The sequence below is a fragment of the Lepidochelys olivacea genome (genome assembly GCF_965140295.1).
Source record: "Lepidochelys olivacea isolate rLepOli2 genome assembly, chromosome: 4".
Taxonomy (NCBI): Eukaryota; Metazoa; Chordata; order Testudines; family Cheloniidae; genus Lepidochelys; species Lepidochelys olivacea.
The window spans coordinates 134,535,103-134,560,495 of NC_140414.1; the positions used below are offsets into that span (position 1 = coordinate 134,535,103).

The 25,393-nt window shown below is 45.7% G+C and overlaps 1 protein-coding gene across 3 annotated transcripts in view; it reads right to left on the reverse strand.

Annotated features, from left to right (window-relative positions):
* The window catches only part of FGFRL1 (fibroblast growth factor receptor like 1), a 253,883-nt gene that overhangs the window by 189,283 nt on the left and 39,207 nt on the right, over positions 1–25,393 (reverse strand). The window contains exon 1 of one of the 3 annotated variants that reach the window (XM_084626170.1): positions 15,023–15,088. The exons of the other annotated variants lie outside the window; for them this stretch is intronic. Within the exon in view, the coding sequence (XP_084482296.1) occupies positions 15,023–15,068 (46 nt within the window). The 5' untranslated portion in view covers positions 15,069–15,088. Of the gene's footprint in view, positions 1–15,022; positions 15,089–25,393 lie in introns of those variants that run through there. 3 annotated transcript variants of the gene reach the window in all.

The window sequence follows — 25,393 nt, forward strand, 5'->3', positions numbered from 1 at the left end:
TGGCCAGTGAATGGTTTCACCGAGGCCACGGCTGGTGACTGCATGTTAAAAGCACAATGTGATCGTAACTCCAAAAGGCATGAGGAGGAATTGTAGTCTAGTGATAATGGGCTACATTAATATACTGGGGCTAAATTATTAATAAAAATTATAGTAGACCAGGGAGGAAGACTGGGTGATCTTGTGGTTATGGAGTTGGACTAGCCCCACAGTAGACCTGGGTTCCAGTCCTGGTTCTCTCAGAGTCTTTCTATGACACTTCGGACAACTCACTTGACCTTTCAGTGACTTAGAGATGTTCTTCAGGGCAAGGACAGTCTCTCACTATGCATTTATACAGTATTTGCAATGGGGCCACCACTGTCAATTTCAGTGGGCCTGCTCATGGAGTCAGACACTGTTCTACATGGGAAAAGGGGACAGAATCTGAACCACGTTGTTTTTCATCCAAGGATATCAACGTGGACAGACACTATGCAGGTGGAAAAAACGAGGGACACAAAGGGTAGCATTTGACTCGCCCAAAGACACACACCAAATCAGTGGCAGCATCAAAAACAGATCCCCAGGGGTGTCAGTTCCTAGTCTCCTGCTCTAACCATTGCACCTCACTCCCCTCTTGTAGTGCACTGGGTGGCTTACACTGTGTGGCTCACACAAAGAGCATGCACACCCTCTCCACACTTCCCCTCCCGTGCGGTGATGGATCACCGTTCTACATGGAGGAGACTGATCAAACACATGGGGGTTACCAACCTGCCCTGAAGGTGGGATGCCTCCTGCTGGAAAAACACCCTGGCCAACAGGAAAGAAGATGGGGGGAGAAAGGGATAACGCAGACAGAAAAACTTATTTGGAGGAAGCAGAGCTCAATTCGGCCAATCCATCTGAACAAACCTTAAGCCATAACGATGCATCTTATATTTTTAAAAGAATAGCTCCCTAAATGTTACAGCTGCTTTATAGCAGACTTTCCTCTGACAGGACAGGGCTTTCATTGTCCACCCATCCACGTTCCCTTCCATGAAAACTTCTGCCCCCCTGCACACCTTTCGGTTAATCCAAAGTGACCATACCATCAACCTTTCAAATGACATTTATTAACTGTCTCCAAATTTCCCTCCTTCTTGGGATTCACACTGAAACTGGTGCAAATGAGTGTAAGGGTGGTGCTTCCCACCAGCTGAAGATCTGGCCCCAGGCGCTAGCTTTGCTCCCTCCCCGCTCAATCCTTGCCTAAAAGGCTTATGGAAAAAGCTTACAGAGCATCCTCCCCAGCACACGGCTATTCCTGGGATTTAAGGAATGCGTGCATTATATTGTTATGAAAGGGGCACTGTGCTGTATTTATATAAGCCGCCATTGTGGAGATGAGAGCCAGCATGTAGTAGCCTCACATCTGTGACAACGTTACAGGGGCGACAACAGCGAAAAACTTTGATCAATCCAAGGGTACAAATGCAGGTTTATATTCTTGCCATCTGGCAGGGTATCATGTTAAGAGCTGTGCAGACAGCAGTGGCTGCTACTACGTAGTGTACTATATACCAATAAAAGCTGAATGGATCTGCAATAAAGCAGACTTAAAATAGCTGTGAAAGGAAAATCTGTGCACAGAGTGTTGTGATGAGGAATGTCCTTCGATCTCTCCCCCACTCCCATCCCCACCCCCACAATGTTCTCCTTTGCCCCACTACAGCTTTGGGGATGGTTTCCCGCCCTTTTCCCAGCCCAGTGGCTGGGCATAGCACTGTCAGGTGAAGTGCTGCACCTAAATTGGAGGTTGCGTTCATTTAAGGAGCATAAATCACCCGTCAGGAAGGGCAGGTGAGCAGCTGCCTCCCAAGCTGATGCCGATCCCACTCCATTAATGGTGGAGAGTAGTCTCCATGAATGGAGGAGGTGGCTACAATCCTTTCCTCCCTGCCAAATCTGCCCCTAGTCAGAGTATTGGCAAATCACTTCCATGCCACGGGCATCTTTTTTCTGAATTAGGGACCCAAGTTGAAAGCTTGGACTAGTGTCATCATGACACGTATTATTATTATTTCCTATTCGTATCACCATAGCCCCTGGGATTCCAGTCCTGGACCTGGCCCCCATGGTGCAAAGTGCTCTACAGCACAAAACCAAAATACAGTCCCTGCCCCACAGAGCTCACAGTCCGAGTCTAAGACGAGAGACAACAGATAGATACAGACAGACTGTCAGAGGAGTGCAAGGAAACAGTGAGACAATATCAGACAGCAGGATAGGCATTTAGTTAGAACCCTTCATCCAAGAAGCTCCAAGCACTTTATAAGCATTGATACCCGCAACACTCCTGTGTGGGAGGGGAGTAAATCTTATTACATTCATTTTACAAATGGGGAAACTGAAGTCTGCTGCAGTTTCCACGGTATGCATCCGATGAAGTGAGCTGTAGCTCACGAAAGCTCATGCTCAAATAAATTGGTTAGTCTCTAAGGTGCCACAAGTCCTCCTTTTCTTTTTGCGAATACAAACTAACACGGCTGTTACTCTGAAACCAGGCACAAAGCTGTTACGCAACATGCCCAAGGCCACATGGCAAGTGAGTAACCAAGGCCACGTTGCCAGTGAGTGACCATGTCCTCAACTCCCAAACCCCTGCTCTAACTACTAGACCAGTGGTTCTCAACCAGGGGGTCCAGGGCCCTCTGGGGGGCCGCGAGCAGGTTTGAGGGAGTCCGCCAAGCAGGGCCAGCATTAGACTTCCTGGGGCCCAGGGCAGAAAGCCCAAGCCGCACTGCATGGGGCTGAAGCCTGGGGCCCTGAGCCCTGTCACCCAGGGTGAAAGCCGAAGCTTGACCAGTGTAGCTTTGCAGGGAGCCCTGTGGCTTGCAACCATGGGCAGTTGCTTTGTTTAACACCCCCTAACTCCGGCCCTGGCTTTTATATGAAGAAAACCAGCTGTTGTGGCACAGTGGGCCATGGAGTTTTTATAGCATTTGGGGGAGGGGGGGCGCTCAGAAAGGAAAAGGTTGAGAACCCCTATACTAGACAACTGTCTCTCTCCTTTTAAACTCACAGTCCTCAGGCTCTCAGCCCTGGCCCAACCAGGCACCATTCCTCATAACAAGCACTATAAATCAAGCTACCTGTTTAAGCCATGAGGCATCACACCTACTGCACGTGAACAGAAATTTCTACATTAATGGCTGTGATGTAGAAACCTGCTCCAGGGTGGCATTTTACTGTTCAATCGCTGGGCACAGGCACTGGACAAAGCCACCTCATCCCCCTTTTGCCTCACAGATTCTGAGGGATCCATTCTCTCCACTTGGGCATGTAGGTATCTCCTACCAACTTTAATGTGGAAATTAATTATTTGCAACCTAATAATTAAGGGAAAGGAAAATTTACGCTGAATATCAGGAAAGCTTCATAATGACGAGATCTAGCTGAAAGCGCAACGGTCTCCTAAGGGTAGTGGTGGAAGCTCCATTACCTGACACAATTAAACAGGACTAGACAAAAGTACGTGAGAATACACTGCAGGGAACAATGCTGCACTGGCAAGGACATAGGCATGGCCTAAGAATCCTTTTTCTATCTTTGATTTCTGTGATTCTGTAATTGCTTGATCACATCAACAGATCCTTCAACCCGGGTGTCTCATTTCACTTATTATGGGCCAGATTTTCTAAAGATCTCAGCTCCCACTACCACTCCCATAATCAGGTTTTCTTCTGAAGATCTGGCCCTGTGTGACATTTATTTACCAAGCTTGCATTTCACTGTGATGCTACGAATACCTTTTCCCAGACCTGAAGAAAAGCTCTGTGTGGCTCAAAAGCTTCTCTCTCTCTCACCAACAAGTTGGTCCAATAAAAGACAGTACTTCACCCACCTTGTCTCTCTAATATCCGACACAGCTACAACTACACTGCTACATTTATTTACCAAGACCTTTTAAAACTCTAATAGTATATCTGGAGGTGGGAATATGACTTCCTGCCATTTAAGAACAATTTCAAATATATCCCTCGCTGCAAGAGGCTATTTGTGGGCTTGAAGGAATGTTTGCATTATATTGTTAGGGACAGCATGCTATCAAAAAAGCCAACTCTTATCTTTTCAAAACTGAAGCAGATCCATTTAAAAATCTTGCTCGGGAAAATGTGTTGTGTATCCCTGACATCTAAATTACCACAGATATTCGCCCTAAACCATTCCCTTTATCTTGTTGTATTTTAGTTGATAGCTGAACTATGCAATGCAGCACTGCTGGCATCCCAGCAATGGCTAGTTATCAGGAGCAAGAAAGCACGAGGCCTGGGAACTCATTGAAAACATTCAGAGGCGATATGTGAGGGACCGGGAGAGATTAGACAGGGTTTGCTGAGGCTACAGGAATTCCAGCAATTCAGGATTTACACGGAGAGGTCTCTATGTTGCATGTGACAGTCTTGAGCATAAAGATGGAGCCTTTTTGTCTCGCTCTTTAAATTTGGTTTTCAACTTCTACCACGTCGTAACAAAGGCTCTTCATTACTTTCCCACAGTTATGGCCAATTGGAACACCCAGGACCAGCTTGAAGATTGGCTAAACTGGCATAAAATGGAGTGATGCCAATAAAGGATTGGAAACGTTCCAGATTACCCCAACGTAAATTATCTCAGAATCTGGCCAGGTACATGTACAGCAGTAGCTTCCCCATATAAATTACCACATAAGAGGGACAGGTGTATGATCTAATTAAGTTAGCTTTAGAAAACAAGGGCTGAAGGAACAGTCTGACTAAGGTCCCATCCCTTGCAGTTACTGGCCTACAACCACATCTTGTTCAACATACTATTTTTTCTTCACTTAAAATGAATCCCAGGCAGAACACTTGATAGAAATTCCCAACTAGTCATATGTTGGAGCAACTGAGGGTGAGGTTTTTAAAGTTATTTAGGTGCTAACGGGGCAGATAGGTTCCTAGTGGGATTTTCAAAATCACCTAGAGGAGACCATGATGACATGTTTGTATGGAAGTCAGAGATTTCACTAAAATGCATTTTCCCCCATTAAATCAGATCATTCATGTCTTTTAGCCACATGCCCACCCACCGGAGTCCCTAGTTTACTATGGAAAGAAGGAAAAGAAAGAAGAAAAACAAAGGTCTAGCAGAATGCAGATGTGCCAACAGTGAGGTCTTGCAAGAGTTGTGGCTAAATGCATTCACCCTCTGGTTCTTCCTGGCCATGTGACAGCTGCGAAAACAAGGATGACGAAAGAACAAAGTGAGGCCCAAATGGAAATGCCCCTAGAGCCCCAAAAAGCAAACGCAGACGAGGCTGGCCACAGATTCAATACTGAGATCTTTCGTGCATTGTAGCCATTGGGTTTTTGTTTATTTGTTTTGGGGGCTTCCTTCCAAAATCTCATTGTAGATGAGGAGAAACTACGATAACTAAGAGCCAACTTCCGTGACTGCATTTTCTGATTATCTATTTCTGATACCTAATTCTAATTGTACTAAACCCACCAGGACAGCATGCTCTGAGACTTACTTCATAGATTGACCGTGGAAAGAAAAAAGGCAGCTGGCACATTAATAAAATGGAAAACCCCTGACTCTGGTGGCATGAAGATTTGGTGCATAGATTTTAGTGGAAAGAGTACAGAGAAGTTATCTAAGGCAGTGTTTTTCCGTGTGTCGTGACCCCGTACTGGGTCATGGCATGTCAGGCACTAGGTCGCCCCATCCAAAGCCTGCACCCCCAGTCCAGAGCCCTGACCCCCTCCTGCCCCCCAAACCTCTGCCCCAGCCCTGAGTCCCTCCCACATCCCAAACTCCTCATCCCCAGCTCTGTTGCGTTGCGGGCATCAACAATTTTCTCCAACTGGGTCCCCAGAAAAAAAGTTTGAAAACCACTGATCTAAGGCATCGCCAATCCCAAACTATCTGAAACTTTTAAGGATCACTCTCTGTGACAACTAAATAGTCTCTGCCCCCAACAGTTTGGAGTCTAAATAGATAAGAAAGACACAGGGTGGGAGAAAGGAAGCACTATTATCCCCATTGTACAGAGGGGGAGTTGAGGCACAAACAGATTGTGTCTCATCCAAGATCATCCAGGCAGTATGCGGCAAATCCCCACTCTCCTGAGCTTCCATTCAGCACTTTAACCACAATACCAACCCTGCTTCCTATCATCAGGTCCCCATGATGTCAACTTTTGTGATGGAAAAGCCACAAATAAGAGGTTTGCAAAGTGGATGGCATTAGCCAACCAAACACCCTTCTCAAACACTTAGGGACCAACTCAGGCCAACCTCCGACTAAGTGCAGGATTAGTGGTGACCTCTATGACACATCATGCTGTCTGGAGCAGTTGGATCTGCTACTAAACTTATGGGCCTGATTCTGCTCCCATTGATGTCCGTGACAAAATTCTCACAGACTTCAGCGGGAATAGGATCGAGCTCTTTGAGTGAGTTACTTGTTTTGCTATAACCCCTGTGGTTACAGACTGCTTGGGAACTTCATGCTCAGGATTCCTGGTCACAAAGGTTCAGACTAAGGTGCCTTTACCCATAAGGCAATGTTTCTTTTTGGGTCTAGATAGCCCCAGATCCATATAAAATGCCTATTGACCAAAGACGAGGACCAAGTTTAAAGGACATATGTTGACAGGGGCCACATATGCTGTGGTATGCATGTCAGTGAAATGACATGCCACACACACACATTGTAGCAGTGTCATGAGACAGCTTAAGTGACACACCATTCCAAAAAGATTGTGTGTGTCATACTTCTCAGTTCACTAACATGCCACAAAATGCTTCAATACCCAATGCAAAATGTTGCAGTGCACAGCAGCCAGGGACGCTGCATTGCTTGGCTCTGAAATCAGTTTTGGAAGCATCCCAATTATCCAACGCTGAAAATGCTGATGCTGCACTAGATTGCTGTTGTGCCAAAAGACTGTGAGAATTTCTTATTGCCCCAGGCCCACGGTTCTGTAATCTAAGCAGAAAGGTAGAGTTTGCTTCTGATTCCAGATTGGTTTTGGCTAGGATCTGAGATCAAACCAAGGCTAGGACTCAGAACCGAGTTTGATGTTACTCAAGTCTTATGAGCTATTCTCATGAGGTTTACACCATCCAGAATGGTGGAAATCTCACATGATCAGCTGGTTTCATTAAATTCCTACTCTCCTGACCACTACCCAAACTAGATCCAGAAAGCAGGCCCCTCCAGGATAGGATCCAACCCAGAATCAAAACCATAGGCGTAGGTTTGGATCCAGCAACATAAACCCTAACCCAAAAATGAGAAGGGTTTAGATCTGATCTTTTAATACAGATCCATTTCTACTAAAATATTATGCCACCAGAGGCAGCCTTACTAATGTATGTTGTTGGCCCATATTTGAGATAAGGGATGTTTTAGCTAGAGTCAGTGATAATTGATCAGGGAGCATTCTTTCAGATGATATACAGTTTTATAGCATGCACATAAACGCAGGATCTGTCTTGCAAAGAAGATAGCAAGCGGTCTTGAAGGAAGCAGTGAGTGAGCTTTGTGGTTCTGATGTAGTAACGAGCGCTGACAGGTGCCTGACGACTCTGTTTCATGGCAACTTTCGAAATTTCGAAATCTGTTTTCATTCCGCATTGGAACGAAGCCAAACTGTTTTCATGAAAACGGAGTTGTGTCAAAGCCTGAGCTTTTTTTATTCAGGAACGAGGGATGTGCGTTGGCTAGGGCAGCCTCTTGGGCTGTAGGAGACCCAGGTTCAAGTCCCTACTCTGTCTGATTCAAAGCAGATGTTTTTGCCCTGGATCATTCTGTATCAGGCAGAAGCAGAGACTTCAATCGGAGGGTACGTTTACACAGCAAAAAAAGGCAGTGAATCTCAGACCTCATGTTGCAGGGCTAAACAGAGTAGTGTAGGCATTTGAGCTTGGGCTGGAGCCCAGGATCTGAAACCCAGCGAGGGGAGAGAGGGTCTCGAGCCCAGGCTCCAACCTGAACTCAAACATCTAAGTAGTAGGCATCCTTCAGTCTCGAGAGACCATGGATAGCACCCCTGAGAGATAAAGAATTTACTCAGATGGTTTTATGGCAGGTGAGAACATGGCTGAAGAGACCCACTCTAGAGAGACAATCCCTGCCGCATCTGTCACATTTAAAAGGTGATGTTTCGACTCTTTGGGCTCTTCCTTCTGTGAGCTCTTTTCTCCTCCGCTAAGCTGGACTGCGTCCTCTCATAACTCCAAAGACCTTTGTTAAGCTCTTGTTTCCAAAGGCTGCAGTCCTGAGTGTGATCTTCCCGTTTGTCCATATCCATGTCCAGTTCTTTGAGGTCATCCTTGAAACGCAATTTAGGGCATCCTTTGGGTCTTTTTCCAGATGCCAATTCACCGTAGAGGACGTCCTTTGGGATGCGCCCATCACTCATTCGGCACACATGCCTAAGCCAGCAGCGGTGTGTCTGTTTGAGGCATGTTTGCATGCTGGGTATGCTGACCCGCTTGAGCACCTCAGTGTTGGTGACTCTGTCCCTTCACGGGATTCCAGCAGTTCGTCGAGGGCCACGCATATGAAAGCTGTTGAGCCTCTTTTCCTGATGAGAGCATAAGGTCCGTGTCTTGCTCCCATACAAAAGTATGCTGATAACACATGCCCTATACACACAGATCTTTGTGTACTCTGCCTTACACCCTCTGGAGCTACCCACAAGGCAGTGGGTTTGATGAGCCACAGGTAGTACCGTCTACTTGCATTACAGTAGCAGGCATATCCTGACCGGACATATACTCAAACATCTACACTGCTATTTTTAGCCCTGCAGCGGGAGCCCGAGTCAGGCCAGTGACTGCATGGCCTGTGCTTTAACCACCAGGCTATGGAGTATCAGAGTGTCCATCTCCTCTCCCTTCCTGGCATTTTCATCACAATGTTTCAACTCTGGCAACACAGCGTATGCCAATGAAATTTCATTTCTTCCAAAATGTTCTGGCCACCTAGTAGTAAACCTAGATTGCACCCTGGGTACATCTGGAGAGACTCTGCTGAAGTCAGTCCAGATTTACACTACCTTAGTGGAGTGAAGAGTTTCATCCTCTACTTATAATGCACTTCCCAGCTAAAGGTGACACAGAAACTGGGTTTCTTTTAGTATTAACTGCTTTTAAAAAAAACAAAACTGCAATCAAAGAACTTTACTTTGAAACAACAAAAACAATGGGCCAAATTCTGCTCTGTTACACTGGTATAAATCTGGAGTGACTGCTGAAATCACTTCATATTCATATCGGTGCAATGGAGAACAGAGTTTGATCCACATATAACCAGTGCCTGTATGCGCCAAGGATGTATTTGCCAGGCATGAATACTAGTGGTAGCTTGGTCCCGCTGCTGTGAGTAGTATCAGACAAATCACTGATGATAAATAATGATAATGAATGGGATAGACTGTGTTCAACAACCTAGTAATTAATAACTTGAGAGAGGCATATGAAATCTGTCAACACCTGGAAAGGATCCACTAATTGCCTCACACGTAAGTTGCCTCAGCAAAAGGAGGTTCTTTGGGAAGCCCAGCCATTAAGAAAGCCTAAAGTGATGCTATGTTTCCACAGCTGCAGTTCCCCTAGCTGGGAGCAGCACCCCTACAATCCCTCGCCCCGCCCCCACTAGAACGGTCGCACTGTAACAGATTTTGCCCTGTATGTTTCCAGCGCTCATTTCTGCCCCTCCTATTCACTCTGCTGCAATGTGATGGTAGTAGCAGCAGCCACAGCCCACATGCCTAGATTCTTTTCTACTTGGTCACGTGACCTTTTTGTTGATATACGGTTTGTTGTTTTTTTAAATGGTCTCCAAGGTTGATCTTTCCAACACAGGCCCCATTCATATTTAATCTCAGCCCCTATTTAACTTGTCAAAGCTGCTAGTAAATGAGGATAACCTGGACGGCGTCTTTGCATCGCAGCGCTCTTGGCACAAGGTTTCCTCTGAGCTATCTGGGTCGTACAGGTATGTGGGATGTGGATATTTTTCAAACAGCACTGGGATGTGTGCGTGTATCAGAGGATACAGCTGAGACTGCAGAAGAAGCAGCACTTGCTAGGACACCAGACACAAGCAGTACATCCTACCAGTGCCCCTCGGCACCATGGAAGGCAACAGGCCTGCGCTACAAGCTGAAGCCCTGTGTGCATGCTGGGGGAGTGGGGTGTTCACCAACAGAGTGAGGGGACTGTGACCCAGAATTCATGGACTCTCTTCCCAGGTCTGCCATGGACCCAATGTAAGACTTTGGCAGAGTCCCTTCACCTTTCTCTCTGAACCAGATACTGATTTCGGTTACACAGGTGTAAATCCAGAGTACCTCCCTTTGACTCCAGTGAAGTCACTCTAGATTTACATTGTGTAACAGAGCAGAACTGGAGCCAAGGACCCATTTTGCTGTGTGTAAACAGGAATACTGTGACTTACCTACCTCTCAGGGATGCTCTGGAGCCTAAATAATCAACCAATCAAATTTCCTTTGGCGGCAAGGGGTGGCAGATCTGGCAAAGCACTTTGAGATCCTTAAGTAAAAGATGCTAGACAAATACAAACGTAGGATGGGCCTGGCGTACAGAAGTGCTGATCCCACACAAGAGAGTCAGTAGGAGCCTGGAGGGGCTCAGTATAGCCGAAAAATCAATCCCTGTTGTTTTAAATTGGCGAAAACCCCTTCTTTTTATCAGTTTCATATTTTCTGCTCCCATAAACCTGTTTCCTTGTAATATCAGAGACTGAGCAAAGCACAGCAGACCCATGAATTGGCTCACTCATTGTGAGGAGCCTTCCCTTGTCCCTTGCCCCCTTATTAATCTAACCTGAACAACCCGCGTTACTTCACCCATTGGTACCGTACTGGCTGAAGACCTATTTACTCCTCCTATAGCCACAGGTCCTGCCAAAGGCTTGATGACAGCCTAAGGGCCACGGGCAACCTCAGAATATTGTCTGAATGAACCTGTCATCACCACCCTGTTGTACCTGTCATTACAGCCTGATCCCCGCCTCCCAGAGGAACAAGCCGTGAGTGTCAACTAGTTCAATCTTTTTAAGCAGCTCCTTTTACAGACAATCACGGCGGGTCAGGATCACTGGCTTGGCAGTTAAGGTGAAACAAAGGGCCTTCTCTGTCTGAGCTGCCAATTTTTTCCCCCCTACCTCCATTAAAGTAAGTATTTATCTGCCTGATTGAAAAAGTCACCTTTAAAGCCAAAATCCAGAGACCGGGCTGTTCAGAAAACTTCTATGTTGTGAAGAAAAGTTCCATTTCTTGAAAGCTTCTCTGTCAGTGCTGGGCAGACACTCCAGCAAATGTTATTATCTCAAACTTGGCACAGCCTCCCATATCTCTAGACAAACAGCGCTTCTCTCTCGACTTTCTATTTAAAAACTGGCTGAAGATTGGAATACAGCATTTTCAGATTAACAGGTTGAAACCATTAACATGAGAGTGGGTGTTCTCCCTAAACTCTGTCAACATCTGCTCCGGGGCTCGTATTTACAAGGAAGCGATTTGTGTATCCGCGTGGGACTGATTTATTTAATTTGCTTGGGGGGTTGTTTTGTTTTTTAATTTAAGGAAGTTCTCTTCTTAAAACAGGTTTTAAAATTATTATTCCAGTGGAGAGAAGACTAAATCTAATACATATATATAAATTTTTCATTTATTAACATATGCTGTCAGTACTCAGAGGCTTACTTGCCACAAGCACAGATTTTCAGCTACAGAAACTGAAGCATTCAGAACTCAAGTGACCTGACCTGAATTCAGCACTAGTCCAGTAGCAGAGCTGAGAACAGACCCAAGGTGCCCTGTCCACTGGACTATGTTACCTTTAGAGCAACTACAGTGTACAAAGCACATGGGGCATTGACCAGGTACATACAGTCTCACATATTGGGTAAGTACACACTAGGGCTGTGTGGAGGATGGAAATTCTGTTTGGTGAAGGACTTTGATATTTCCAAATTTGGCTTTGTTTCAGTTTGGAACAAAATCCAAAAATTCTCTAAGAACAAAAATTCCGGGGGGAAAAATTGTTTTGAATCAATTGAAATGTTTCATTTTGATTTTGTCTTTATATAAACTGTATATTATAATATGTAATGTAACAGAAAACTTAAAAATTTAGAACATAAGACTGGCCAGCCGCACCGGCCGCTGCAGAAGTCATGGAGGTTCCGGAAAGTCACAGAATCCATGATTTCCATCCACAACAGACTCGCAGCCTTACTTACTTACGTGTGAGGCAATTAGTGGATCCTTTCCAGGTGTTGACAGATTTCATATGCCTCTCTCAAGTTATTAATTACTAGGTTGTTGAACACAGTCTATCCCATTCATTATCATTATTTATCATCAGTGATTTGTCTGATACTACTCACAGCAGCAGGACCAAGCTACCACTAGTATTCATGCCTGGCAAATACATCCTTGGCGCATATAGGCACTGGTTATATGTGGATCAAACTCTGTTCTCCATTGCACCGATATGCTCCAGCAGTGCAGCTGGGCCGATGCAGTGTTTTAAGTGTAGACGTGCCCTTAAATTCATAACTCTGCTGGACATTAAAAACCATGGACTTAACAAAGACACTGATTTTATGGCCCATTAAAACAACTTGTAATATACCCTGTAGCCTACTAAACCTCCATCGTCCTACAACTGCAGAGGTGTTAACTGCCCTCTTCATGTTAAGTTGTTTCCTCCACCACTGGTGAACTTCTTATGCTTAACAATCTGTCCCACTTTGTATTTAGCTTGGACAGTCTAGTGTCCTTCTCTAGAACTCAAGGAGAGCTTTGTGAAGCTCAAAAGCTTGTCCCTTCCACCAACAGAAGTTGCTCCAACAAAATATATGACCTCACCCGCCCTGTCTCTCTCAGGTACATAGACATCTGTGTAATTCATGAATGAGCAAGCTAGTTCATTTTACATGGGGCAGCTGCTCAGATTACAACAATCAGAAAGGATTTAGGATCCAAAGTCATCAGGCCCAGCTTTAGGCACCTATAATCCTTGCCTTCACATGATGGGAGGAGGCACACAGAGTGGAGTCACCCCTGAATGTTCAGGGGACCACCCTGATTTTCACACATCTCCCCTGTATCCTACCTGCTAACTAGGTTTGTCATCCTTTGCAGCATGCATTATGGCAACACAGCCTTGTGAACAGATGACATTCCATCGCTGTGTAATGATGCAAGGTCACAACCTGAAGCCATGTGTATCACAAACAGGAGGAGTCAAGCCTGGGACCCTCCCCAACCACCACCACCCACCCACCCCCCGACACACACACACACTCCAAGAATATCCTAGTAGGGATTGCCTTCACACACCTACAACTGGCCTTAAATGCTAAGATAAAATATCTTAATAGAGAATAGTACTGATAATAGTACTGTAAATTTAGGGCCACATTATGTTCCAGTTCTGGGCATTGAGATCCTCAGCTAGTGTAAGTCAGCGTAGTTCTATTGCAGCCTGCTGAGGATCTAGTGGATCAAGGGCAGTGTATCTACGGTTCTGTTGAACATGGCTTTGGGCAACTGTCTGTATCCCAAGTTCCAAATGAAGTATTGTCTCCACTGAAATATACCAGCACTGGCCACAGGAGCTGGGATTTGGCACCAAGGAATCCCTGCAGTAAACACTATAATGGGTTTAAGAGCTAATGTTTCTGCACTGCATGCTCTGTAATTACGGAGAGCAGTTTGCTGGGTCCAACATTAGAATGGGACCACAAGATTATAGAGCGATTGTGGGCAGCCAGAGATGAGCCCACCAGAGCTGAAACCATAGGCACTCAAAACAGTACGTGGAAATTCTCAGGGAATCTCAAGAGCCTTAGGCAGCATCAACTCCTGTGCATTGTTTAAGATTCAGACTACTACAGCAGGAACCAAATGCCGCAGATCTGTGGGTGAGGACTCCAGTTACCCAAAGTTTTCCTTGCTTATTTTTAAATCCCAGTTATACATAAACAAAGAGAATAATCTGCTTTTGAGGATTAAAGTCTGAGAATCTTATTGCCAGCATTAAGTTGCTTAAAGCCAGCCACCAACCTTGGTCCATCAGCCCTGTGCGCTAAATTGATTTTTGTGTGTGTGTGTCTGCGTTGGAGGTAGAGGAGGGGGGCTGTTCAGGTTGTTTGCGAAGAAGTTTGTTACCAGCTTTGCTGGGAGGAGAAAAAAAAAATTCAGAAAAACTTGTGAGGTCACCAGGTGTGTGCACAGTAATTAGAATTTCCAAAAGGCGATTTCTCAGCCACTCTGAGATCATTTACACAGTTGGTCACAGTGAGATGAGACCTATTGCAACAATCTGCCTTCTTGTCAGTACATGAATTGTTCCCTGGAGCTTTGTCCGGTCCAGTTTTAAATATCCCAAACAATGGCATCTCCATCACCATTACCCTTGGAAGGCTGTTCTAGAGCCTAAAACATCTGGAATTTTTTTCCCTAATATTTAGTCTACATTTTACTTCTCACTGCAACCCATGACTCTTCTTTCTCCCTTTTCACCACCCTAAGCAATTCCCCTCCCTCCTCAGTAGTTATAACCTTCAAATGCATCTAGAAACACACTGAGCAAAGAATTCTCATTCACATTAAAGCTCCACAACACCGCTTCAGCCCTTTTAACACTGTCAGACTGGTGCAAAGGGGTATTAGAGTAAATGAGAACTTGCTCCTCTGGGATTAAGATTATATTTCCTGGTAGAAAACAAATTTTTTTTCAGCGAGTTAAAGTCCGACTGGTTGCAGAATGTCACACCAGATAAAAGAAAACGAGGGGGAGATCAGTTGAACTCACTGACTCTGTTGCGCTTTTGTGTCTCTTAAAGATAAATGAAAAGTGAAATGTAAGACTAGCCGTCCTCCCTCAGACACCTGTCTAGAGAGGCTGTGCTTGCATCCAGAGGTTTAATAGTATTGAGAAGGGGAGGGAAAATTTTAAAAATCCTCTATGAATATGAAGACCACCTGTCTGAGTGGTTAGCTTGTCTCCGAAGGCCTCGCTTTGATCCATTACACACTGGATTTGGGACATCATGAAAAAGTGGGTTGTGATACATTTGTAAAAGCAGCAGCATCCATAAAAACAAGACTTTGAAGGTGTTTTGGGTTTCTTGCAAAATGGAACTGTAGGAATTAAAAAAATTAAAACAACAACCCAACCACGGCCAGGCTCTTCACAGAAGCTTTAAACCCATGGAATTGTTTTGCCAGGTGTTATTCCAAAGTGCATGCTGTTAAATGCACCTCGTCGGACTCCAGCTCCAGATACTCCCTTGCCTGTGGGGCAGATGGCAGAGCACAGGGAGACAGGGAAAGTTATTAGCAGGCGGGAACCGGTGATGGGCCTCGGGTAGTTGAATGAAGTGTTGTCTTTTCCCTATTGGGAGCAGAAAAGTGCATAGTGCTATTTCCTGAGACTGTTATTTTATTTTTCCGTCACTTCCACTTCCCACAGTCTGAATGTCACAGATTATTCCACTGCTGTGCTCGACCTGGAGGGAAGGAAAAGAATTCGGAGAGTGTTTTCCAGCGTGCAGGCTCCCACAATCCCACAGCTGTTCACACAAGTCAGAGGGGGGACTGGCTGTCTGCTTGGAGAATTCACCTCTGAAGGATTAGCGAGTCAAACCTCTCCAAGAGGCAAGCGCAGGTTGTGTTCTTATGCTAGCCCTCCGGCAAAGGTCTGCAGATCCCCAAGGATCCTTCCCCTTCACTCCATTGTCCCCTGCTTTAACCCCACCAGGCTGAGGTTCAGAGTGTGAAACACGCTGGAGGAGAATGAGGATGCAGCTCCCTTCGGGACTTGTCATCACAGCTCCTTTTTCAACGAGAGGTTTCACTGGTGAGTGATACAAAGTACTCAGCCCACAATCTTTTCCTCCCAGAGTTGAACATGCTTCCTCCATAAGCACTTCCACCGTAGATTGGCCCAGGGGAGCAAGGAAATGGTCAGAGAACCCATATCACTGGCATGCCAGCACACAAAGCAGAGACCCCAGCATCCTCTGTATGGCTCAGAGCCCATGCTTCTGGCAAGACACCAGGCAAAGCACTCACACTCACAAGGTTATAACGCAGCTACCTCAACCCCAACCCAGATCCACATTATACCATCTACATATACAGGTTCTTGTTGCCCAACACCATAGCATCTAAGCACCACTGCAATTTAAGATAACCCCTCACACCTTCTTGTATTCACTTCGATACCTCTGCACAGAGCTCAGATACAACAGTGATGGGCTCCGCATAGGAACAGATACTCAGAAATCAGCAGGATATTCTACAGGGTAATCAATGGGATGATAGGGTCTCCAGTGTCAGACAAATTACCAGATTCTCGCCTCAATTAAACCCGTGTTAATGCAGTGTCAACTCCACTGAAACCCTGTGAGTCATTCTGGGTTTACGCTGGTGTAACTGAAAGCAGAATCTGGCCCCATAATATTGATTGATCTACCAAACAGCTATTGTCAAATGCTCTGTTCATCAAAAGGCATAAAGCAGGGCTGCCAGCACTAAAAGTATAGGCAGTTTGCTGGCTTTTGACCCTTTTTCAGTCTGCCAAGTTTTGAACAAGATACTGAAAGGAGACTGCCATAAAAGGAGAGAGATATTTTATCTGCTCTCCCCTGCACAATTAGAACAAGTGTCACAGCCAGGTTACTCCACATTCACTTGCTGTCTAAACAACGTAAGTTATCTAGCTGGAAGACTAAACACATGGATTTTTGTTGACTAAATAATTCTCAGAGTAAGTAACAATTATTATGAAGGAGCCAAAAGGACTAAACACACTTCGTGCATCCGAGAGCAGTAAGGACTTGAGAACTATTTCATTTCCAATGGCTAGGAAGACACTAATTCTCCAACCAGGCTCACTCTCAGGGATGCTGATGGCTACTGATTCCATGCAACAAAGAGAATGCCAAATTCTTCAATGCACAGAATAAACTCCTATTAGCCAGTGCATCCATGCTTTTAGTTTTCACTGGGACTTCGTCCTTCTTTGGCCACATTTTCAGAAACATCCTCCAGTTTTGCATACCTCTATGCTCTTCTACTTCAGGCCATAAGATTTTGCATGCACAAAACCTCTGAGAACACAAATATTAGCGCAGATTCTGCCACCCTTACTCATATACAGCAGGATCTTAACCCATGAGTAAAGCCATTGATTTCAATAGGTCTATTAATGTAACACTCAGTGTGGCAGAAACTGGACATCTAATTGCATATGCAAAATTGGGAAGCTGGGTACCTTACTATTTTATTTGAACATGCAAAAACAATCGGTGCAGTTACATTTGAGGTTTTACATAACAAAACACTAAGGTGTAAAAACATAAGAATGCAATTTTAGGTGTGCACATTTGGATGCCAGCTTGAAGCTATTTTGAAAAATCAGGCCTTGTAAACCTCTGTTCAAAATGTATATACAAATAAATGTCAATGTTACATAGATCTTCTCATTCCAAAAGACATACATTTTCATTAGTATATGAGCTCAGAGAGCGTAGTTACCTAGGGAGGTGGTAGAATCTCCTTCCTTAGAGGTTTTTAAGGTCAGGCTTGACAAAGCCCTGGCTGGGATTATTTAACTGGGAATTGGTCCTGCTTTGAGCAGGGGGTTGGACTAGATGACCTTCTGGGGTCCCTTCCAACCCTGATATTCTATGATTCTATGATTCTATGATAGTTAGACACCACAGATTAGTGCTGCATTGTATTAAATACCTAGATCAATATACATTGCAGAGTTCCACATTCTTACAAAATTAGTAACATCTAATGAGGTTGCAATGTTTTATCAGTGAGTTGCAAAGTGCTACATCTACAATTTTAAACCCCGAAGAGGGTATTACAATAATCAGCTAGACAGTACAGTATCATAAAATACCAAAGTCAATCTGAGACAAGAGGTTCCTCTTTTTGGGGGAGGATCTTAATTTATTCTTATCTAAACATTTTTCCTTTCACTTCCACCATCTCAAAGGCAACTCATTTTAATAGACGAAACCGTTAGGAGATCCTACAGCTCAGCCACACCGTAACATCAAAACAGACCTCAGCTGTCACTTACAAATAAAACCGAGACTTCTAGAGGCAGCTGTGATCTACAGTATTAAGTACAGTCCAGGAGACTGGGGTTCCATTCCCAGCTCTGCCACAGCCCCGGAGCGTGACAGTACGCAAATCGTTTCATCTCTCGCAGACTCATCTCTAAAGTGAGGATAATACCATATTTTCCTATGTTTAAACCATTTTGACAATGTTCTCCAAAAACCTGCTTGTGGCTTCCTTACCCATACTGCGTGCACCAGCTCATCAGAACTGCCCACCTTACCCCATCCACACACACACACCCCGTGCGCACCAGGTAATTCAAATTGCTTTAAAGAGGCAAACTTTTGTTTTTTGAACAGCAGGGGCAGTAATTTAAAACTATATATCAGTGATCGGTACCTTGGAAATCCCTACAATCGATTTGCAGAGAGAATCTGCCCCCACACATACAAACTTCACACAAACCACGGAAAGGCCAGGAAACTCCCTCATTTGGGACTGACTGGGGGCTTGCTCCAGAACCCTTGCTCTCCATGACACACCAGGGCCCTCCATGCAGAGACCCTGTGTCTCCACACACACCCTCCCTGTGGCTAGACAGTGCCGCTTGCTGGGGTTTCCTTTGCCACAGCTGCCTCTCTGTAAGGGGTAGGGTCCACGCTCTGAAAGGCTCCACAGAAATTCGGTACAGCCTCAGTCTGCATTAACTTTCCTGGGGATTCTCCCTGGGCGGTGGGGGAAGGAGATAATACAATATAACAGCTCTTTGACCTTCTGTCACAGAGGATCTCAAAGCCCTTTGCAAACATTTACTAATCAAGCCTCATAACATCCCCTGAGATAAGTGGCGATAAGCTACACTCCCTGCTGATATGCAGCCAGCTCTGGGATGGAGCACAGCAGCTGTTCATTAGTGCACAGCAATATTACACAGCCGTTCAGGGTGCGAGGTGAAAACACGACACAGCCCCTGCAGTTCCAGTTAGAATAGAGGCAGGCAGAATGTGTTTACTGCCGTGCTGGACTGCAGCCGCAGATGTTGGGGTCAATACTGAATGTGCATAATTCCCATTGATTCCCATAATTCCCACCCCAGTCCTAGTAGGCACCCAGATAATGCCCCAGTTCTCATATTATTTCATCTAAAAACGATGGCATTCCAAGCAAGGCTGCACAGCCTTCCAAGTGCCCTTTAATAGGGGCACAGCAAACCCTGCAGCGTGACTCACTCTGGGTTACACACAAGAATTGGGAGACACAGCAACCCCAGTCTGTCAGGCTCCAAGAGGCTTTCCGCAAGGACACTGATTCAATCCCCCTTCCCGTGGACTTTCGGCTACACTTACACTCCTAAGAGACAAGGAGCATTTCTCCCAGTCACGCCCACCTCCACCTCCTCTTGATTTCATGTCTGGGCTGTGACTGCACTAACAGGGCATATCTAGTTTCTCCCGCGTATGCTGATTAAACAGACATGGTGCTTTGCACAGTCTTTCACAGACTCCTTATCTCAGTAACTAGCGGGAGGAAAAACACAAGGACAACTCTAAACTGAGCCATGCCGCCTATTTTTCTGGTGCTAGCAGATCTCTCCCCGAGAAATGGTGTTCACGCACGCTGTCGGGAAGCTGGGAGACAGAGATACTATGACACAAGGCTTGTTGGGGCAGGCTGGTCTGGGTGACTGGGGAATTCTGGAGGTTTGTTTCTTTAACAACAATACCTTCCAGCCGTTTCCCTCTAAACCCACAGTTGTGTGTGTGCCGAGTACCGTACTTTGCCATACGCCTCCAACTTTAACCCACAACTCCATCAATATGAGAACGCTGCAGCCCCATCCCAAGAGCGTGATGGAGGAAGGAACGGTGTTCCAAAAACTTTCTACTACAGACACATTCAACCACACTGGGTGATTTGACCCTCCTGCTGTCTGACTAAGGCATGAATAATAAGAATAATACTTGGCACTTACACAGCACGTCCGTTGTAGGCTCTCAAAGCCTTTAAAGGTTTGTAAATATCATTCTCCCCACCATTGTACAGAAAGGGAAACTAAGGCACAGAAGTGCTCAGGCTAACATTTTAAGTGGCCTCTGCATTTGAGTGACCAACTCAAAACACCCTGGGCCTGATTTTCAGAGGTTCTGAGCATTTGCAGCTGCCCCTGACTTCAACTGCAGTTACTGGGTGCTCAGCACTCTCTGAAAATCCGGTCCAGTGTGGCTTAAGTTAGGCTGCCAAAAACAGAGGGATCCAAAACCAAAGTCTGCTTTTGAAAATGTGTACTTAATGCAGTATTGCCGATCCCAGGCATTCAAAAAGCATGAGTCAGGTTCCAACAATCATGAGATTGGCTTAACAATTGTGAGATTTTTTTAAAAAATAATGAATTTTGAGTTCTCTTATTTGCCTTCTGCTTTCTGAGCCTTTAAAGTGCACTTGGATCACATTTTCAAGCTCTTCTGGGAAACCACAAGGACTAGAAACTCACTTTACTTTTAAAAAATGAAAACTAAGATTCTCATATAATTCCACCTCTCCGGGAGTGGAGCTGTATGAAAAGCAAATATCACAAGACTCTCGATGGATGGCAACACTGAGTTGACCAAGGTAACATAGCAATTCAGTGGCAGAGCCAGGATTACAGTGCAGGTCTCCTAACCTCGGTGCCCTCCCCCTGGGCCTTGTAGAGTAACTATGGATGTGTGAATCTGTTTGAGTAAAATAAGAACTGACCCAAGCCTACAGCCAAAATTTTAATCACTCCCACAATCTGAAGCTTTTATGGATTTGGATTGTTTGCTGTTTGCCTGTTTGTATTTAATCTCTCTCTGCATGGGTGGTGTGTATCTTAGGCTGGGGGAGGCTGTGCCTCCCCAAAACAGCCTGGCGTGGCCCTGCCCACAAGTCCACCCCAAGCCTCCTCCTGCAGTTCCTGGCGCTCTGCCCTGCATCAGGCTGGCTGGGGCTGGAGCTGGGGCTGGCCTACCTGCCTCTCGCAGGGACTCAGGGCAGCTGGCACTGGGGCCAGAGACCGTGGTGGGGGTGCTCTAGGCTCCTGCTGGGGATGAGAGGTAGAAGGAAAGGGGGAGGGCCCTTGGGCACAAGGGGAGTGGCTGGGGTTAGCCTCCCCCAACGGGCAGGTCACTGGCCACCCATGTCTCTGTCCTTCACTGGCCACCCATGTCTCTGTCCTTCATACTTTCTTGGCTACAGCCAGAGTCAGAAGTGTCTAAATACAAGACTCAAGCTTTTCCCTTGCAGTAGGCCTTGCAAAGAGCTGAGTGCCCTATCAATTGGTATTGAAACCAATCAACACTTTGCAAGAGTTTGTTGGTATCTCAGATGATTGGGCTCAGAACTTCCAAACCAGTGTGCAGCAGAGCACAGTGGGTAAGTACAAGAGAGCTGGCTTCTTTTCTAGTCCATAGATCTTCAGATAAGCCCAGAAGTTTCTGCTTATACCTATCTCAAGAGAATCTCCAAACCCATGACTAAGAGTAATTGTCATCACAGGCACATTCACTATCCCCAAATCACCTCACCATATCTGTGCAAAGAAAGCAGTTGGGAGGGGATTACAGAACCACAGGGTCCAGTAGGCAGGCTATACGACACATCTCACTTATAAAGAGATTCATCTGTATACGCTCCTGAATGAAAGTTAATTCTTCCTCAGTGGATTCGGCCACTCTCCTCGCTGTTCCCTTTTACTAGCATATTCTCCTTACTTGGGGTGCAGAAGATAGATTCTCTCCCTGCATATTTTAACCCTTGATTATCTTATTCTTACACACTAATGTGAAGTTTTGTGCATCCTATACTGGGCTCTTTCAGGAGGAACTGTTTTTGCAAAGGTTTCAGAGTAGCAGCCGTGTTAGTCTGTATACACAAAAAGAAAAGGAGTACTTGGGCATTGCAACAAGTTAGCCAACCCAGCAGAGCAGTTTGTGTGAAAGCACTTTCCAGTAGAACGGATATCTCTTTAGATAAGCTACCTGGCCTAGCTCCCTTCTCTGATGATCTTTTTTTGTTTTTGCAAAGGGAACACAGAACTATCATCAGAGAAGGGAGCTAGGCCAGGTAGCTTATCTAAAGAGATATCCGTTCTACTGGAAAGTGCTTTCACACAAACTGCTCTGCTGGGTTGGCTAACTTGTTGCAGCACCTACTGCTCTTCAAGGCCTACGAGTTCGTTTCTAGGCACCAGGCCAGGTGAGAAATCACATAAGCCACACGCGCAGCGAGGTTGTAAGGAGACATTTGTCAAGAATAGAGATAGCTCTTGAGCACTGCTCCCCACACGGCATATCTCAGCATCCTGAAGCCAAGCTGCCGACTAATCAACACTTTAGGGACTAGCACTGAGAAATCCAGCAAATATGTTATTGCCTACCACCACCAGTGAATGAGCCAGCACACCAAAGAGAGATGGAACAAGAGATTAGCCTGAGCGTCTACACTGCAATTAAACAGCCCTGTAGCCCAAGCCAGCTGCCACAGGCCAGCCACAGGTATTTAACTGCAGCGTAGACATACCCCTAGACTAGATGCACAGTGCAGAACCTCACCCAAAGAGTGGAAGGCTGTTTGCACTTTTTCCCCACCCTGACCTGTGCACCTGGCAGTGCTAGCAGCCCGTCTGGCCCTATACACATGCTACCATCAGCCACATCGATGCCCCTGATTTGCTTCCGGAGTGTCACCCGGAGTGCGGAAGTACATGAGCTTACACTGAAACACAGAGACAGCCTATATCATGGGCATAAGAAGAACAGCATTACAGGGATCAGAGGGGAAAAAATGACTATGCAAATCCTTCAGGGATAAATTCTGTCTTAGGTATACATTACCACTATGAAAGCCACTTGGGGGGAGAGGGGCTGGGGTTGGACACAGGTACATAAGTTGGAATTTTGCGCTAAGTAAGGTAAAATGTGGGGGTCTGCCCCCTTCAGTGTATCTCTATTAATGGCAAAGGTGAAAACCTAGCCACTTAGGTCATCAGTTTTTCCCTCCCCTCTTCATGATCTTTGATTTTTCTGTAACAACATTTTATATTTTTTAACTATTTGTTTCTTACCCTTTTAAAAAAAACAAAAAACATAAAACAGAGTCAAGATATTCAAAACTAGGACCCTTAAAAGTTAGACTCCTAAATCCATATTCAGGAACCACGTAAAATAAGTGATTTTCCAAACTGCTGCCCCCCCAGCAGCTCCCACTAACTTTGGTAGGAGCAGTAGGGTTCTCAGCAATTGGGAACATCAAGTTACTTATTTAAGAGCCTAACTAAGGATTTAAGTGCTTCACTTTAGCTTCTATTTTTGAAAATCTTGACCCTGCTGTGCAGAGAAGCGCACGTCTGTTCCCCTCCCTCAGCATCCTGGTGCAGAAAGGCTTTGGGGCAGATTTCACATCCTCTTAGAATTCAAAGAAAAAGTCAAGGCCATCAGCACAGCAAAACCCTGACACACTCTTTAGAGAACAAAGGTTACGGGACTGAAGGCTTCACTCCCCCTTTCACTGAAGCAGCATGAAGCGTCCTCTTCAAAACCTCAAGGCAGTTGAATCTTTATCAGGTGATGATGGCTTTTTGGAGAATAAAGGAGTCTGAACTCAGTGCCTTTCCTCCTCCCACTCCACTGGCTTCATAAGAAACCTTCAAGTTGTTTAATTAGTATAAATCATTTTCAAGTAAGTGCTTTTGCCCCTCTGACAGAGGCCTCATCAGACACCAGGTTCAGTGATAATGCTGATGATGTCTGCGACAGAAGCAGGACCAAAGCTGGGTTCAATGGCCACAGTGAGCCAGGAAGCTGAGTAACAACAGGCTACGGCGAAGAAGGGTTCCCCACAACTCCCCCAAGAGATGGCTCTTGGTGAGCTGCAGGCCTGACCTCTCCACAGCTGTAGGCCTCACTGTTGCCTGGCCAAGGGAGAGGGTTGAAGAGGACAACAGCTGGGCAGGAAATGAGCCAAAGAAGCACTGCTTTATAAACGTGGCCCTCTGCATGCTTTTGCATAAATAGCATTTTTTGAAGATTAAATGCAATAAAAAGTCATTACATGGTCAAATGGTTAATTTCACGGCCAGGCTCATAAAACTGACAGGAATTTGGAGTCCAGTCATGGGTGGCAGCATTTAGGCCCAGCAGCACCAATTCCATCCCACAGAAATGAGGCTTCACTAAATAATTCAGTCTTGGCTAATTTAAAATTAATCCTAGGACCGCATGGCTTGGTCAGACTGGCAGCCTCGTTTTGAAAGCGTCCCAAAAGTCAGGGTATTAGGGCTACAGGGAGCTTTGTTCCAGCCCTGCCAATCAGATTCTCCTCCCAAAGCTGGGTCCAGGTTAGGATCGATCGCATGCTCCTCCAGCACACTGCAGTCCTGACCTGGAGAGTTCACCTCTAGGGATAAGGGATTACACTCAAAAGTAGCCTCTAACGCTGTTTGTGAACGCTCAAGTTGAGACATCAGGGTCCCGATGCCCCTTCCTTCATTCTTCTACATGGGGAAGGGATGGGCAGTACGGGGCTAGATCATAGCAAAGTTTGCTGCAAGCCACTTTTGCACTCTCTGCATTCTGAGGGCATGAAGGAGCCTTCTGAGTATCCAGAAGGCAGCTCTAACTTATTCTCTATTTGCCATGATCTCCTAAACTTCCTGGAAGCAGAGACTAGCCTGAGTGCACTGCACTTCCTCCCTGCCCCATGCCCATCCCCAAAATACCTCCTACAAGGGCTGAGAGCAGGGCCAGGGTACGGCCTTTATGCCAGTTCTACATCAGCCACACACAGGAGGTATTTTCAGGGGGCTGCTTCCTCTCCCCAGCATGAAGAATGAGTGAGTGGGATCTTCTTTGCATAGGTGTAGATGAGCATGCAAAGAACTAGGCAGTGGAGAAACAGGCCTCATATCTCCATAATGGACCTACTGAAAAGTGTCAGATCTGAGCATTCCAAAACTCAGGTTTGACATGTGGCTCCAACTCCAAACTTGCCCAAAGTTCACAACGTTGGGAGTCATCCTACTAAAAAGTTTGAGCTGTGAAGCCAGATCTGAATCCCGATGCACAGCTGTTTACGCCCAGGCGTTTGGCTCAAATACATTGCTAATTAGCACTATGGCAGGTAGGCCAGGAGCTCTGGAGATGTCAGCAGCAATGCAGGGGAGCAGGCAGCAGACAACAGGCAGCCAAATAGTCAGAATAACAATCCTTTTACTGATACAGACTAACACGGCTACCCTTCTGAATCCTTGGC